Here is an 18,935-nt window from a genome sequence, read left to right as displayed (position 1 = left end):
AGCGAGACTGGAACTTGGAGCCATAAATATAACTTGCATCATTTTAGATTTAAGTTTTTTCCCCCACACCAGGAAATGTCACAAAGATGAAAATTGTAATTGGTCGATGATGCAAGGAAGAATAATTTTGAAGGTTGTTGTCACTGAGTATGCACATGGCATCTGCTAAATGAAGCATTTTGCAGTTTTTGGAAGTTGAATTGTAAACTTTAGAAATAATCTATTGATGCTCAGTAAAACTTGCTAGAAGAGTAATTTATTTATAGTTTTTAGGAAAAATAAATGGGAAGTTAAAAAGAAACCAAGAGCATTTGGAGGAAAATGTATGTCCCTAATTGAGTTTTGGGCATAGATACTAGTGAAGGGCTGAATTTTCACATTGATTTTCTGCAGAAGGATAATGTACAGAGCTATACTTAAATTCTGTAACTCAAATGACATATGATTCAAAGATGAGTTTTAACACGCTTTTTCCTAACTCTGAAACGTACCATAAATTGGTGTGATCTGATTCGTGTGCCAAACACTAAACCAGGTACAACAAATAGCCTTATTTTGAAAAAGGTTTGGCTGTATGGAGCTCTAAAGTACTATTCAGATTTCTACCACTATATGGTTTTTCTAAAAGTGAAAAACTTCTCAATTAAAAACATTTTCCTTGTGTTGCAATCTTGAGACAAGCTTCTTTGACAAAACATATTCTTTTGTCAAAGAAGAATTTTGTCTCTTGCATTTGGAGAGCCTCATTAACTTTAGTTTAGATCTGGGTTGCAACTGAGATGGATCCCAGGGATCTTTGCTGACTCTGTGTTGATATGTTGATGTTTCCATACATATAATCTCAACAAGGCTAAATTTATTAGTAGAGGCCTTCCATCTGGTCTATATGTCACGTGGGAGACCTGAAGAAGCAAATGGAAAAATGGGAAATAACTTAAAAGCAAAAAAAGTCCGCATGGAATGCTGTAAAATGAAATCTGTTGTAGTGTGATGGGTTCTCAAATTAAAAATCTGCAACACCAAATAGAAAGATATGGGTGTGTGGCAAACAAAGATCTACTTTGTTTCAGGTTACAGTATTTCTGTATTCTATATGCTTTATGTTAAATCCTAGCAAGGCCTTTGGCTATGGGCTGATATTTTCTGTTAACTTTCCTTTTGTGCTTTTAGTGCACATTCCTGCAGCCAGCTACATTGTACATAAATGTTTTCATAGAATGCTTACAGTACAGAAGGAGGCCATTTGGCCTGTCAAGTCCATGCCGGCTCTCTGCAAGAGCAGTTTAGCTAGTCCTTCTCCCCCCTCCCTTTCACCGTCGCCTTGCAAATTTTTTCTCTTCAGGTGCATATAAAATTTCCTTTTGAAAACCACGATTGAATCTCCCTCCACCACTCACTCGGGCAGTGCATTCCAAATCCTATCCACACACTGCATCAAGTTTTTCCTCATGTGCTGTTGGTTCTTTTGCCGATCAACTTAAATCTATGTCCTCTGGTTCTTGACCCTTCCACCAATGGAAACAATTTCTCTCTATTTACTCTGTCTAGACCCCTCATGATCTCTTCTCTACCTTCTTTTTAAGGAGCGCAATCCTGGCTTCTCCAATCTATCCACATAACTTAAGTCCCTCATCCCTGGAACCATTCTCATAAATCTTTACTGCAATTTGTTCCTGTAAATTTATCCATTCAAAGGAGATGTGTTTTGAAGTTTTACAGAGCAGTTAAATGTTGCAGCAAATGAATCTCCGTGATATTTTTCTTCACATTTAAAATAATTTATTGGTTATGTATGACATAAACCTTAATGTGCATTATATTAATTAAAGTTAAAATTTGCCTTTGCTTGCAAAATGAATTGGATGTGAACCCACTCAATGGATAATTTACTACGTATATGTACTGATTTAAACTAAAATGTACTTTATTAAATTACTGTGTTTGTAAACCCAGTGGTCTATTACTCAGAATCTGGATTTCTTTGCATCATTCTGAATTTACATATTTAAAAAAAATGGTACAGCAATAAGTAAGTACAATTGGCATCAACCAGTTATTTTTCTGTCATAACTGCATTAAAGCAAAGTGCTGCTCATTTTTAAAAAGGTTCTTTATACTTCATCTGATGGCTATTAATTAAGAGGTTAGAATTGAAAGTTTTCATTAACCAGTGCATATGTTCACATTATAAAAATTACTCATTTGGTAACTCTTTTCAAAAAAGAATTGGTTTCATCTTTTTTTTCCCATGAGCTTGATTTTGAGACTGTATTACCAAGATGCTGATAAGAAACTTTGATGTTCTTCATAGTCACTAGTTTGCAAGTAACAACATTTTCCATTTTCTAACACTTTTAGTTACAACTCAAGAATCACTTATTTGACCCAATATGTTTTTGCATCTCCAGTTTCTTTGCCCTACTGGATTTGCTGTCTTATATAGTTCCAAGGATGCTGGATATCATCTTGTACCACATCCAGAAGACTATTCTTAATGGGTGAACCTGCAGTGATTGTTAGGAGATGGCCCAATCCTATATTCACCCAACATCACTTTTTTTTCATGTGCAACTAGATTACTAAACAGAGTGGCAACCTTGGCTGATTGGATCGAAGGCCATGTCTAGGCCAATTCTAGTGTATCTGCTGACATCCATTATATTTCATTATATTTCTTAAAATTATACTTAAGTATTAAAAAAAATTACATTTCAGTTTTTAGTACACTAAGGTAATGCTTACCCACAGTAATTTTGCAGTGAAATTCTGTGCTCCATGTTCATACAACCCATGTGGAAGTTCGGTATATTTACAAATAAAAATTCAGTCTCAATTCATGAAGGTTTTCATCAGTTTTACAGGATTTTGTTTTAGTTTTATTAATTGCAAAACAAAAGTGGAAGCAAGTACTCAAAGGTGTACTGTAGAATGCACAGTTTCACCATTATGATAAATGCAACTTTGTAACTTTTGTTGCATGTGAATTATGTTGTCCTCCACACTCTTGATAGAAATATAGGAATAATTAATGTATGGTAATAAATGGAATAGCATGAATGTAAGTAAACAGTTTTGACAGTGTAAACAATGAGAAAAATCCAAAAGGTTTGACTGTTAGGACATCTCAATTATATTTGTATCATGAACTTGCTTTTTAAAATGAATATATAGGAGTAAACTTGCAGTTTAGTGTTCCTGGATCCAGAGTTTCATGCAATAAGCATGTAGATCAGGAATTTGGGCACAGAGATTTGCGGTCCATACTACTTCCTGTCCCCACCTGAATTTCTGATATGCCTCTCAAAGTTTTGCAATGAGAATGCTAAACTTTAAAGTTGAACTCATCGTGCTTGTTAGTTTACTCAACTTCCCTATTCTACTCACTTATGTAGAATGACTCCAATGTTGCTGTAGTGGTTATAAAGCCTTTGGAATTTGTATATTGTTATGAAGGTGTTTCCATGTTTTAATATTTTTTGAGGACTTATGGAAATCTGAGGAGCCGCTGGACTTTTTTTCAAAAAATAAGGTCACTGGAAGGTCTTTGAGACTTGGTTTAAAAACACTTACTGGAAATCACATGTCTTCAGCTAAGTAAACAGCAAGAGCCTTGGTGACTAGGGGGAGTTGTTTCCAGAGAAGTGGCATGTCAAGATTTATGGTGGCGAAGAGTTGGTTTCGTTTTGGATTGTTTTGAGTCAGTTGGGGTAAGCCTGCTAACAGAGAAGCAACCAGCTCATCCTTTCTCCACCTCTTTGAGAAACCCTGAGGATCCAGTGTGAGATAGCTGAAACCCCTGATGCCGCATTTCTCCTGGAAAGCCTGCCAGACTAATCCTCGACATCACCTGATGAGAACTGCTCCAAAAAGATCCCAGCGACAGCCGTCTACGCATATTTGGGACGCCAGAATAAAAGGACAGCTGATATCATTCCATATCTTCTCCTTTTCCTTCAAGAATTAACAAGTATTTGGCCAAAGTATTTTTTTTATTAATTGATTTATTAAAGAAACCTGGCTGGTGGATTTTATTCTGAAATATAAATAGAGTATATAATTGGCCATACCAGTAACTGGGTAAGCATTTAAATATATGTTGTGACCTGTGGAGAAGTGGAACTAGAGAAGGACAATGTTTTAAATGCATTTATATATTCTTAAGAATGAGCATCTGGAAATAAGTATAACGGGTTCTTTGAGTTCTGTTCTATTGACTTTATTTTCAAGGGTTATAATTTCATCTGTACCACTTAATGAGATCACTGGTTTGTAACACACTGGAAGCTATGTACATACCATTCAACCTATTAGTGGTTAAGTGTATACTGGTTTCACTGGTGGGAGTGGTGGGAGGAGATGTTGTGAGGGAGGGTCACTGACAATTTCATTAAAATTTTGCTGCTCTTTGTAAACTTTCATGTGAAGCTTTGCTGCTTTTACTTCATTCCAGTCAATTTTAGCAAGTTCCTCATGAAACAAAATATAGAGAAGCTTGTAACATGGGTAATATAGTAATCATGGGTGAATTAAAATGCATATAGACTGGGTAAACCTAATGAGCACTAATGCTGTGGCGGATACGTTTCTGGAGTGTGTTAGTAATGGTTTTCTGGAGTAGTATGTTGGGGAACCGACTAGAGAACAGGCTATTTTAGATCTAGTGTTATGTAATGAGAAAGGGCTAATTAATTTTGTTGTAAAAGAACCTTCAGGGATGAGTGACCATAATATGATAGAATTTTACATTATGTTTGAAAATGAGGTAATTCAATCTGAAGCCAGGGTGTTCAATTTGAACAAAGGAAACAATGAAGGTATGAGGGGCAAATTGGCTGAGGTGGATTGGGAAAATACATTAAAAGGTGTGACAGTACATAGGCAATGGATAATCTTTAAAGAAATATTACATAGTTTACAGCAACTATACATTCCTTCAAGGCACAGAAACCCCAAAAGTAAAGGCAGTCAACCATGGATAACAAACGCAGTTAAGGATTGTGTAAGATTAAAAGCAAAGGTATAAAGTTGCCAGAAATAATAGTAAACTTGAGGATTGGGAGGATTTTAGAATATAGCAAAGAATGGCAAAGAAACTGATAAAGAAAGGGAGACTAGAATATGACTGTAAGCTAGCAAAAAAACATAAAAACAGACTGTAAAAGCTTCTATAGGTAGGTCAAAAGGAAACGTTTGGCTAAGACAGATGTGAGTCCATTACAAGCAGAGTTGGGAGAATTTATAATGGGGAACAGAGAAATGACAGAGAAGCTAAATGATTACTTTGTGTCTGTTTTCACTGAGGAAGATGCAAGAAATCTCCCAGAATTAGAGACCAAAGGGACTAGTGAGAATGAGGAACTGAAGGAAATTAGTATTAATAAAAAGGTTGTATTGGAGAAATTAATGGGGCTGAAGGTTGATAAGTCCCCAGGACCTGATATTCTACATCCCAGAGTGTTGAAAGAGGTAGCTATGGAGATAGTGGATGCATTGGTGATCATCTTCCAAAATTCTATAGATTCTGGAATGGTTTCTGCAGATTGCAAGGTAGCAAATGTCACCTTGCTATTTAAGAAGGGAGGGAGAGAGAAAACGGGCAATTACAGGCCTGTTAGCCTTACATTAGTCGTTGGGAAAATGCTAGAATCTATTCTGAAGGATGTGATAAATGGACACCTGGATAATAATGATCTGATTGGGCATAGTCAAGATGGATTTATGAATGGGAAGTCATGTTTGACAAACCTGTTGGAAGTTTTTTGAGGCTGTTACTAACAGAATTGATAAAGGGGAGTCGGTGGATGTAGTATACTTGGATTTTCAGAAGGCTTTTGATAAAGTCCCCCACAGGAGGTTGGTTAGCAAAATTAAAGTACATGGGCGAGGTGGTAATGTACTGGCATGGATTAAGGATTGGTCAACAGGCAGAAAGCAGAGAGGAGGAATAAACGGGTGATTCTCGTGTTGGCAGGCTGTGACTAGTGGGGTACCACAGGGATCAGTACTTGGGCCCAGCTGTTCACAATATATATCAATGATTTGGATGTGGAGACTAAATTTAATATTTCCAAGCTCGCGGATGACACAAAACTAGGTGGGAATGTGTATTGTGAGGAAGGTGCAAAGTGGCTTCAAAGGAATTTGGACAGACTTAGTGAGTGGGCAAGAACGTGGCAGATGGAATATAATGTGGAAAATGTGAGGTTATCCATTTTGGTAGGAGGAACAGATGTGCAGAGTATTTCTTAAATGGTAAGAGATTAGAAAGTGTAGATGTACAAAGGGACCTGGGTGTCCTTGTCAATAAGTCACTGAAAGCTAAGATGCAGGTGCAGCAAGCAATTAAAAAAAGGCTAATGGTATGTTAGCCTTTATCACAAGAGATTTGAGTACAGGAGTAGTGAAGTCTTGCTTCAATTGTATAGAACCTTGGTTAGACCACACCTGGAGTACTGTGTTCAGTTTTGGTCCCCTTACCTTAGGAAGGATATTATTGCCATAGTGGGAGTGCAACGAAGGTTCACCAGACTTGTTCCCGGGATGGCGAGACTGTCCTATGAAGAGAGATTGGGGAAACTGGGCCTGTATTCTCTAGAGTTTCGAAGAATGAGAGGTGATCTCATTGAAACCTACAAAATACTTAAAGGGATAGACAGGGTAGTTGCAGCTAAGATGTTTTCCATGGTTGGGGCATCTAGATCCAGGGGACACAATTTCAAAATAAGGGGGAAGCCACTTAGGACAGAGATGAGGAGAAATTTCTTTATTCAGAGGGTTGTGAATCGTTGGAATTCTGTACCCCAGAGGGTTGTGGAAGCTCAGTCATTGAGTATCTTTAAAGCAGAGATTGACAGATTTCTAAACACCAATGACACAAAGGGATATGAGGATAGTGTGGGAAAAGGCATTGAAGTGGATGATCGGCCATGATCATATTGAATGGCAGGGCAGGCTCAGTGGGCTGAATGGCCTACTCCTGCTTCTACGTTCCTATGTTCTTAGAGTCTTCAGCATCCTGGCAGTGTTGAGCTGTATAATATCTTTGGATAAGTGCTCACCACTTCTAATATGCCGCATGTTAAATGCCATTGTAGCTAGTAAACAGTCTTAGTTTTGGTGCTGAATGCACTTTTATATATTACAGTTTGAAGTACATACTCATTATCAAAGTAAATTCACTGTATTCCATTGCATTGTGCTACCCACACGGTGATCTTTAATGCCAAGCTTTTCGTAGACCTGCAGATTGCTATTCCAGTTCTGTCATGCTACATTACTGTCTTTGTACATGGTTTACATTTTTCATTTTAAAAAGAATGAAGTTGGGGGCGAATGTTACAGATTTTGACAGTTAAATCAAGTAAGGTTTTCCTATGAAGCAAATATGATGTATGTTTCCACTGTGAACTGCGTGGAACCATACAATGACTCCATCATATAGTTTTCAAAACTGTTGCTCTAGTTTTCCAAACACTGCATGCTGTAAGGTCTTTTAAGCACAGTTATAATGACACACAGGGCACTTAACTGTGAAAGCTTTACCAGTATTACCATTGCCATTACAAAGGAATTTTAAAGAAATGTTAAATTCCAACAAATTCACAATATATTTAAATATCATACCATATTTTACAATTTATTAATGATGGATGAGGTTAAAAACAATGGGACTCATTCCGTTCAAGATAAAGGACTGAACTTTTAGGCCCCCATGGAAGCGGGTGGGCGTGTAAACTCACGTTGCTGATTGGCGTGTCAGTTTCCCGGCATATCCCGCCCCGGACTATTTTTCTGGAGGTGGGATGGCACCGGTGGTGCGGCCGGGGTACCCACCCACAAGCAGCAGGTAGCCAATTCAGCTAGTTTACGGCCTATTAAGGCTTATTATTGAAGGCCGACAATTCCAGTCGGCCTCCAGGTCCCCGGGGGATTCAGGGCACAGTGTAGCTGCCTGAAGGAAGCTTTCTGGTAGCAGACCTGGGGGGCAGTGCTCCAGGCAGGCTTAGAGGCCCTCCCTGCCTGACTTTTGGAGATATTCCCTCTTTTCTTTAGGACTTTTCTTATTTTAAATTTTAAAATGCTGGAGAGAGACGCTGCCATCTTCACTTACCTGTTTCTTCCGAGCTGGAGGGCCTCCTATTGGAGATGGTGAGCCCACCCTCTGGCCACTAATTGGCCAATTCGGGGCAAATCACAGCCGGGCGACTGCTGCCCAAACAGTGCGGGCTTCTGACCCCCATTTGAGTCTGACAATGGGGTCCTGAAGTCCGCGGGAAAATCCTGCCCAAAATGTTAGATTTACCCCTCACCCAAGCAGCCTGACTAAAATCGGGAAATCTGCATTGGAAATCATGGGGATGTTGAAACGTATCATCAGTATGATCAAGGTATCCTTTGTTTTTAAAACAATTCATTGCATTTTGTTTTTGGGAGTTAAGGCAATATAATGCACAATGAGCAATTCTGCTGTAGAACTGTTAAATATTCAAACAACTTTAGACAGTAGAATATCATGGGTTGACAAATCTATTCTTTAATTTGAATCAGATCCGTAAAACTAATTTGTTCGTCAAAGAAGTAAGCTCTTCCTGACACAGAAATTGTAGATGAAAAATTGAATTTTTTGTTTTTGGCCTGCTGGTATGCTTTTTTGTCAACTGATTCTGTCTCCTCTTCAAATTTTGTGATCTGGGTTTGGTCAAATTTGTGCATTGTGTAAAATAATTTTCTCAATATTACAACTGTGGAGTTATAATGTCTAGGGTCAGAATTTCTATTTCTCTTTACAAGAAAACCAAATTTCTTTGTGCTCCAATCTGCATACCAGTTCAGTGCTCTTCATAATGGGTGATTTCATTTTGTTCAGGTGATGTCCTGAAGCAAAGTGCAAATCAGGAGGTGAAAACTTGCATTTGTAACTAAAGCAGGATCAATTTAGATTCAGTGCAAATGCATTCCTACTGATCTCTTGGGTTTGTGATTGTTTTACACCTGCTTATCTAATAGAAGTCTGAATTATCATTTAGCAAGAACAAAAATGAGTTACAGACTGAAATTACTGGTTTTCTTCACTTTGCTTACAAGTTCTGTTATTCTATTACAGAGTGCCTCAAAGGAACAGTTGGAGCTCTTTTGCTGGAAAACCCAGCTGGTCAGAATGGGCTGACATATCCTGACCTTCTCCATGAGACAGCTAAAGTATTTGGCCTCAGAAGCCAGAAACTAAAATTGTGCCTAGATGATACCAAAGTACAAGGTATGTCTTGCTGCTGATGTAAGCAGTGACTGGGAGAGCTGGGGAGCAACTTCATCCCAAATTGTCGTTTTGAGGGTTCAGTGCACCAGGAGTACAATAATCTGTGGGCCGGAACAGTTGGTTATGGCAGTGCATAACGAGAACTTGAACTAGAGTACCCACTGATCAGTTTCTCCTTGTCAATGTATACATTGTAAATATGCTGCCCACCCCCCGCCCCGCCCTGTAAGGCCATTTGCATTTTCATGATGTTTGCTGAGTACTGGAAGATGATGTTTGAGTACATTGAATCTTTTAGTACACCTTTAGTACATGTGTGAAACATATTCTTCCATCAGCTCCTTCCCACTGTCAGTTGCTGCTTTGGTAATCTTTCTTTAGACACTACAAGTCTTGACTAGCATTACCTGTATGCTGCATTTATGTGTTGTTTTGGCCTGGCACTTGCAAATCAACCCTCAACATAAAAAGTGACATTTGTCACTTGAGTCTGAATGTCTCAGCCCCAATGTTTCATACAAATATTGCTCATGACTGAAGGTGACTTTAAAAAGTCATTTAATTTTGTTTTTCGTCCTGTAGTGAGTTGTCAATGTTAACCATGAAATTAGGAAGAGGCAACAAGCAGAGGCCAGTCAATTTCCCACAATTGGTGAGGTGGTGGTTACCAGATACGCCTGGGCAACTTTGTGCTCAGTATTCGGGTATACTGCAGAATAGTTTAATGTGGGTTTACATCAACTGTTCATTCATGTGATGAGTTCCTGATCTTAACTATGTTGGTGCGCCTCCCAGAACCAATCAACTTGACCTGAGACAGGGAAGGAGACAGACAAAAGGATATGGAAAAAGGTCAACTTGGGAAGTTCTTTCCCATATTATAATGCTTAGTTACAGAGCAGTACTGATGTTGTATCTCATGTTATATCTGTTTTGATGGTAACCTACGAGAAGTTTGATAGCCAGGTTGTTCCAAATGTGTGGCAATGGAAAAATGTTCTTGTGCAATTGTTTATGCTCCAAAACCTGTTGATTTCTCCTGTGGGTCAGTAGAACCATTGTTATGAAAGTGCTTCCTTTTTTTAGTATTTTTTTGAGGACTTGTGTTTAAAATTTGTGGAAATGGATTCATTTGAAAGACTGAAGAGATTCCATAGACTTTTTTAAAAGGTCACTTGAAGGACTTTGGAACTTTGTTTAAAAACAAGCTTACTGGAAGTCACATGTCTTCAGCTAAGTAAACAGCAGGAGCCTTCTGACTAGGGGAGTTGTTTACAGAGAAATTACATGTCTAAATTTATGGTGGTTAGCAGTTGGTTTAGTTTTAGATTTTGTTTTGAGTCAGTTGGGGGTAAACCTGCTAAGCGAGAAGCCACCGCTCATTCTTTTTCCACCTCTTTGAGAAACCTTGAGAATCCAGTGTGATAGCTGAAACCCCGATGCAGTGATTCTCCTGGAAAGTCTGCCAGACTAATCCTTGATGTCATCTGAAAAGAACTACTCCAAAAAGATCCTAGTGACAGCCATCTATGCATATTTAGATGTCAGAAAAAGGGCCATTTGGGAAAATTCCATATCTTATCCTCCTTCCTTAAAGAATTATCAAGTATTTGGCCTATTTTTTTTGTTGTCTTTTTGTAAAGACATCCCTTCAGAGAAAACTTCTTTATTTTTTCTTTAACCCGTGTGTGTGTGTGTGTGTGTACACGAGTGTGTTGGGTTAATTTAGAAGGGAACTTTCATATTTCAACCTGTGTGTTAATAAGCTTTGCATCTTTATTGCACAAGTCTGGTTTTATAATAAATTAATAATTTTGCTGTTTATTAAAGAAACCTGATTGGTGGATTTTATTTAGAAACTAAAATAGATAAAAGTATATATTGGGCCATATTGGTAACTGGATATCATATTTAAATATATGGTGTGACTTATAGAGAAGTGGAACTAGAGAGAGATAAATCACCAGGGCCAGATGAAATGTACCCTAGGCTGTTAAAAGAAACAAGAGAGGAAATAGCAGTCGGTCTGACCATTATTTTCCAGTCCTGACTGGATACAGGTGTGGTGTCGGAGGATTGGAGAACTGCTAATGTTGTACCTCTGCCAGTCAGTCTAACCTCAGTAGTGAGCAAATTATTGGAATCTATTCTGAGAGACAGGATAAACTGTCACTTAGAAAGGCACAGGTTCATCAAGGATAGTCGGCATGGATTTGTTAACAGACAATCTTGTTTGATCAACTTGATCAATTTTTTTGAAGAAGTAACAAGGAAGATAGATGAGGGTAGTGCAGTTGATGTGGTCCAAATGGATTTTAGCAAGGCTTTTGACTAGGTCCCAAATGGCAGACTGGTTAAAAAAATAAAATCCCTTGGAATCCAGGGAAATGCAGCAAGGTGGATACAAAATTGGCTCAGTGGCAGGAAACAGAATGTAATGGCTGATGGATGTTTTTGCGACTGGAGGGCTGTTTCCAGTGGCATTTCGCAGGGCTCCGTACTGAATCCTCTGCTTTCTGTGGTTTATAGTAACAATTTGGGCGTGAATGTAGGGGGCATGATCAAGAAGTTTGCAGATGACACAAAGATTGGCCGTGTGGTAGATAGCGAGGAGGATAGCTAGACTGCAGGAAGATATCGATGATCTGGTCAGATGGGCAGAAAAGTGGCAAATGGAATTCAACCTGGAGAAATGTGAGGTGATGCATTTGGAGAGGTCAGACAAGGCAAAGGAATACGCGATTAATGGGAAAATACAAGAAGTGTGGAGGAAGTGAGGGTCCTTGGAGTGAATGTCCACAATCCCTGAAGGTAGCAGGACAGGTCGATAAGGTGGTTAAAAAGGCATATGGAATCCTTTCCTTTATTAGCCGAGGTATAGAATATAAGAGCAGGGAGGTTATGCTGGAACTATTAAAGGTCTGCAAAGGAAACCCGACCGAGCCCGAATGCCGGACCTGGAAGTCTGACCTGACCCGGCCTGAACCCGATACGTCATCTGGTCCCGTCGGGGTCAAGTAGCAGGCCTTTACCCATGTACTGATGTGTAAAGGCCTGCTACCGACCCAACCCCGATGGGATCCGACGACACGTGTCGGGTTCATGCGCGTCATGTCAGGCTTCCAGCTCCAGCATTTGGACTGGGGTCAGGTTTCCTTTGCAGACCTTTAAACTGTATAACTCATCGATCAGGCCACAACTTGAGTACTGTCTGCCGTTCTGTTCACCTCATTACAGAATGGATGTAATTGCACTAGAGAGGGTACAGAGGAGATTTACAAGGATGTTGCCAGGACTGGAAAAATGCAGCTGTGAGGAAAGATTGGATAGGCTGGGCTTCTTCTCCTTGGAACAGAGAGGGCTGAAATGTACAAAATGTTGAGGGGCCTGGAGCAGAGAGCTTCGGGGGTGGGAGGGCATAGATTTAAAGTGATTGGTATAAAAATTAGAGGGAAGATGAGGAAAACTTTTTCACCCAGAGGACGGTGATGATCTGGAACTCACTGCCTGAAAGAGTAGTTGAGGCAGAAACCCTCAACTCAGTCAAAAAGAGACTGGATATTCACCTCAAGTGCCGTAATTTGCAGGGCTACGGACCAAATGCTGGAAGGTGGGATTTGAATAGGTGGATCGTTTTTCAGCCGGCACAGACACGATGGGCCAAGTGGTCTGATTCCATGATTCTAAAGGCAGTGCACTCCTCCAGCCTCTGTCGTAACACTATGAAGACTGATAGTAAAAGTTGTCCCTGCTCATTTATGAAAACATCTCCGCTCCCATTCAGTCTTTTAAGCTTGTTGTAATATATGTTTGAAACTATTGTTTGTGTGATTTTTAAGTACAAGAATGTTAGATCTAAGTCAGTTTATCCCATATAAGCCAAAGCAAAGAAACTTGTAGCATATATACCTGGTCCAAATAATGCACAATTTACTTGTGATTCTTTTTAAAATGACCCAGAAAAATTTTATTCATAAATTCATTATCCACAGTAATTAACATTTTCTGAAGCTGCTACAAAAATGCATATTTTTTGATCTTTTGATGTTGACTTCAGTTTTAAAACTTTAGCAGTGGTTTGCTACAAAGAACTAACCCTTTGGTTCCTGTGTGGACTGTGGGTTATGAGAATATGTGATGCAACTCCGATACATTTTTTAAATGTAAGCCAAGTGATTCAATTGAGCACTGATGATTAGATGATTGATGATTAGAGATGCTTCTATAATGCCATTTCCCATTTGTTGCAAAACTAGCACTTTCAAAAGCTGCAATTTAATATGCAATTTTGACTGTGGATCACTGGCCAAATTACATTAATATTTAAAATGATTAAAATAATAGAATGGTCTGCTCATGAACAAGAAAGCCCAAAATATATCCTTGGTCAGCATGTGCTGGAACTTCAAGTAGAAGCCTTTAAAGAAGAAGGAATCTGGAGTGCCATTACTCTTAATGTTTCCTAAATAATGGGGACCTGTATTACATTGTTGCACGTCATTCTTTAAATGAGAATTCAGTGTAAGTTGTAATTATTTTGACATGTTGTCATAATTTAATAGTATAATTTAAACAAAATGTCATATCAATTGGAATGTTTACTAATTCACATCTTTATATAAATGCAAGTGCCACAAGAAGCCCATTGCTGTTTGTGATACAGTGCCTTGTTAGTTACAGTGCTGGCAGTGATACTGTCCTGATTTGCACTAATGGAATGACTTTTGATCCACTGATCATGTAAAGGTGTGAAACTCTGGAATGTTTTCTGTGCTGATGTGGCCAGTTGAGAGGTGACTGTAGTGGAAATCTACTTTCTCCTGTGTCCCAGCAATCACATTCAATTGTTGATTGCTGCTTACAACTCCTGCATTACTACCCTGATTGAATCTTCCTCCAGTCTTTAGACTCGTGTCCTCTTATTATGCCCGCTCAACATTTTAACTTCCCTCACTCAGCCACCTTGATGGTCTTTGTGCATGAAATAACTTAAATAATAGAGATGTTAAGTGTTTAAGGTTTAGCACTAATAGAATCCAAACTTGGAAGTGCTACCACTAAAAAGTAGAGAAATAACGTCATTTCTTATTTCATTCTGCCTCAGTGGTGTCCAAAAGCTAAATGCGTTAAAAAGTCTTAACTGGTATCTCTACATACTTTCATTTAAATTGCTATGAGCATCAAACTGCCACATACACCTCGTCGTAGCTTTAAAGCGCAATATTTGAATTTTATTTCTGGTGCAGTTGGGCAGCTTGTGCTCAGTCTGAATTAATCTTTAACCTGTGTTGTGCAGATGAATTTTCAGATGCAGTGTAGGTAGGCCAATAAAATAGGCTGCTGCATCTTTGCAGCCTTTTTTAACTTTAAAATGGGTCATGGTCTATTGTAGGATCCTCGTGAGGATAGACACAATTTAGAGAATAGAAGTTGGTATGAAAAAATGTTATTTATTGGATTCATTTTGTTCTATTTAACTTATTGACAGTGTGTAATATAGATTGAGCAGTGACGACATGGTATAGTGCAGAATGAGCAGTGACAGTATAAGACAGGACAAGCAGTGGTGATGTATTGTTTTTATTGAAGCTTTATTGCAAAGTCTCTTTGCAAAATAGGAAGTGAATGAAAGATGACATGAAGTATCCTTCACTACCTTACAAAATACAATAATGCACAAATTTTGTTCAGTCAAATTTTTGATGCAAATTGAATGTCTGGCTCAGCTCATTAAAAAAAATTGACATGTTTTGCAGAACACCGTTAGTTTCAAAGACTTGTAACCTAAATTGCCTGTAAAGATTGAAATTAGCACAAGGCTATAAATAAGTCAACCAGTGTAAGGCTAGCCTTTCTGTGTACGTTCATATAAATATTTTTTATCATTTCTTTGAAGAGTCCTCTTGTCCAGATTTCTGGTTAACATTATCCGACAAAACGTTTTTAAAATGATTTGCAAGCATTGCAATAATATTTGAATTGATATTGTTACGACCAAGGCAGGAGATAGGCACTGTTAATTCAGTCCCACTTCTCCACGGGTCACAGCATATCAATAAAAGTTTCCCACCTACCGATGAATAGCCAGTTAGACTCTATTTGGCCCCCAGGATAAAGCACAACAACAACATTAACTATTAGGGGGAAAAAAAAAGTCTTAACCATTAATGAGATAAATCTATATATATGCAAGCTCCTTATTTCCCTAGTCCTCCTGCACACACAAATACATAAAAAAAAACAGTTAACTGGGAAAAAAAGGGTTTTGGTTTACAGCTGTTTCTTAGGAATAGAAGGAATAATAAAATAAATCAATTTGTCATGTTCTGGTAGGAAATTCTTCAGTTGGGTGAGATGTCCCAGAGTCGAATAGTCGAATGCCACTCCAAGTTTCTCCAGGCGAGGTTGATGAACAGTGTGTGATGGGCAGGTGTTCAAGGCGTCACATAGGCCTTTCAGCAGGGGTGTAGCAATAGGTATGCTTCAGACTCACAGCAGCAGTATAGCAGTAGAAGCTTTCTTCAGATTCCAGGATTTCCCAAAACACAGGAGGCAATGGGAACCACACTGGATGCAGGAATTCTTCAGAGACAGGAGGCAATAGGAATCTGCCACCTTTCAAATACAGGGTTTCTTTTCAAGAGATGCAAGTTTCCTTTATAGAGAGAGATCTTTTCCTCTAGTCTCCAGGCAGGTTGGGTCTAAGTTTCAACATTTCAAATGAATGCTCTTTGTTCAACTCACTGGTTTTTAAAAAGATCCAAAAAAAAACCTTCCTGAGACGTTCACATGGCCAGACACAGTGTCTTCCCCGTCATTCAAAGTGTTACTCTGCAGAGGTCAAAAACCCCTCGCTGGCTTCCTTGAAACTGCTCGCTTTTCCTATTCTTGTATACAAAGTTAACATCCAAAAATTTCAGCTATTTGCAGGTGTCCATGTCCACTGAAAATCCTTTTTTCAGTTTTTTAAAACACATAGAATTCTAAGATTTTAGTACAAAAATAAAACCTCTTGGTAACAATATTGGATATTTATAATGTGGGGGATAACCTCAGGCTTGTGATGGGATGCGGCTTTGTGGTTTCAGTTTTCTTGAGCCTTTGCTCCTATGTGAAAACTATATAGTATATAGATGGACATTTACAGGAAAACTACAGATGTGTTTGGTCCATATATGCAAATCAAGCTACATATTTTACTGCACCACACTAGATGGAATTAATTTGCCAAAACATTACTATGAAATTTGTCTGTTTTGACTTTGAGATGATGTAATCCAGTTTCGAACCTTTCAGGCACTTCATTTTCGATTGGGGATAGCAAGTAAATCACTGATATTTGGGAAGGCTGTTTGGAATTTAGTCTTCCTTTCCAGGCTTTGAGTTTTATTTACATTCTATTCAATTTTAATTCAGATATCGGATTATTTCCATGATCAACAATTGTAAGTCATTCTTGTAGTTTAAAAAAAAATGGATGTGCGACTTAAAGCATGAATTGTTTACTTGAAATAAAGGCACACTTTGAGAGAATTGCTAATAACATTTATCTTTTTTCAGAAATTACAAATGACTTTCCTATGAAAATGTTGAACACGAAGACCATTTACATTCATGTTTTGCCGACAACAGCTGAATCCTAAGATTCGTACAGTTATTAGTTTTTATGAATGCTGCATTACAAGCATGTTCTAGTGTTAATGGAATATCCATACCTGGATTTAATTTCAAAATGTTGAATATGTTGTTCGATTATACTCTTGGCATATCACTGAACTTACTGAAGAAGTTTGAATGCTATTTCATAAAGTTACATTTGATTGTCTTACATATATTGGATTATTTTTCCTTTTGAACATAGGTCAGGCTAATCTATGGTTGGATATGCAAATACATTGGTGGGGGGGGTGGTGGTGGTATCGGCAGAGGTGCGAAGAGTAGGCTCTTTCCTTCTTTCCTTTCCTTTCTTGCTCTTGATCTCCTCAATGCTGTTGCAGTGAAGTACTGGGCAGAGGCCAGGCACATCCCCATGGAGGGAGGGGAATTCATTCCTGGGCTGTTGTCACATATTCTTTCAAATAGAAATGACCTGGAAGGCTCCCTCTGCCTCAAATGATTTTTGGCTTTTGGAGTTGGGGGACAAAATGAGAGACTGAAACACTCACCAACATGATAATATATGTTGAGTAGATGAAAATGTTCACCTAGGGCAAGAAAGAACTAATTCTAAAGCAGCAAAGTTCTGACAATCTTACTCATCTTTTTTTACAATCCCAGTTGCCTATGCTGTTTGTGCCACAAAATTAAAATATATTTATTCCTAAGTCTTTACAACAACAGCTTACATTTATATAGCACCTGTAACAGAAAAATGCCCTCGAGCACTTCAGACTTGATCATTAATTCTACTATTTGAGTTTTTCTCCCATAACACAGTCAGGTTTGTCTTCCCTTTCTTCTTAGCAGATGTACTTATTTCCAACAGTTCAGCTGAGAGTGCAGTTTTTTAAAATTATGCCACCAGATAATTTTGTGACATCTCTTAAGGAAAATATTGCCCTACTGATTGACTGTATTTTAATGGCCCAAAAAAATCATGGTTCAGATCTCTGGACCTGTTGAAGGATGCCTATTGGCTGCAACATTTTGCACACAGATCAATGGGTATCTTGGTAAATGGAACATTACGCAGGTCTCCGCCGAATACAGTTTTCAAAATGCAAACATTGCCAATATAAAAATGCAGTTACCCTTAGAGTTAACCTTAGGCAGTAAATTTGGTGTGAACAGCAAATGCATTGGATACTCATCCAATATCATTGTCAAATAAACAGTTTTGATATCAAACATTTGCACTTTGTCACTTGTGCATTAATTGGTCAGAGTTTCTATTTACATTCATGTATTCACTCCAATGTGCATCCTTTATCTCATAAATTTTGAGATCACACCTGTAGTAACTTTTCACCCTGACACTTTCAAAATGGCATTATAGGAATGAAAATATTGCATTTCAGTAATTTCCTAAGAGCCATTGGAGAAAATGTCTTGTCTTTAACCATGAAACTATGCAATGCAATTCCTCACAAATAAACAAAAAAAGGTTTAGATAACTGAACTTGCAGCAGCTAAAGTACATTCTGAAATTCCTTGTTTGTTTTGTTATGCAGTTATACATGTGCCTAGGAATGGTATTTTTGAAAACTGTAAAGCCTTCCTGTTGTTTATGTAATAATAAAGGCATTACTCTTAATAACCCATTGGGGTTAGGTTCTGAAATTCAGATTGAGGTTGTTTGTTTCTCAATAAATGGTGAACTAACTTTAAATAAAGGTAATGATGTGATGTAGTACCAACTGTAATGATATACTTTGTTTTATTTTTAATGTAACCTCTGTCAATGTTTTTTGTTAGCAGAAGCCATGTTGATTTGTGGTCCATTTGACATTGTTATTGTAGATAACATCTACCTCTAAACAGCATGATGCAGTTTTAAAAAAAAGTGTACCAAGGAAGAGGACTTTGCTAAAGCTGAGGTAAACTAAGAGGTTGCTAGGATACTAGATGAAATAAAAATAATGGGGAGATACTAGGAAGGCTAGCAGTACTTAAAATTGATAAGTCACCTGGTCTGGATGGGATGCATGCTAGATTGCTGAAGGAAGTAAGGGTAGAAATT

General features: G+C 38.2%; 1 protein-coding gene across 1 annotated transcript in view; it reads left to right on the top strand.

Moving 5' to 3' along the window:
• Nucleotides 1-18,608, top strand: part of iars1 (isoleucyl-tRNA synthetase 1) — a 216,003-nt gene extending 197,395 nt beyond the window's left edge. The window contains exons 33-34 of the mRNA XM_068051875.1: nucleotides 9,104-9,256; nucleotides 16,817-18,608. Coding sequence (XP_067907976.1) covers nucleotides 9,104-9,256; nucleotides 16,817-16,899 — 236 coding nt within the window. The 3' untranslated portion in view covers nucleotides 16,900-18,608. The remainder of the gene's footprint in view (nucleotides 1-9,103; nucleotides 9,257-16,816) is intronic.
• Nucleotides 18,609-18,935: the final 327 nt, after the last annotated feature.

The sequence above is a fragment of the Heterodontus francisci genome, chromosome 19 (genome assembly GCF_036365525.1).
Source record: "Heterodontus francisci isolate sHetFra1 chromosome 19, sHetFra1.hap1, whole genome shotgun sequence".
NCBI classification, from domain to species: domain Eukaryota; kingdom Metazoa; phylum Chordata; class Chondrichthyes; order Heterodontiformes; family Heterodontidae; genus Heterodontus; species Heterodontus francisci.
The sequence above is the reverse complement of the archived record's forward strand: the minus strand, read 5'-3'. Positions and strand labels throughout refer to the sequence as shown.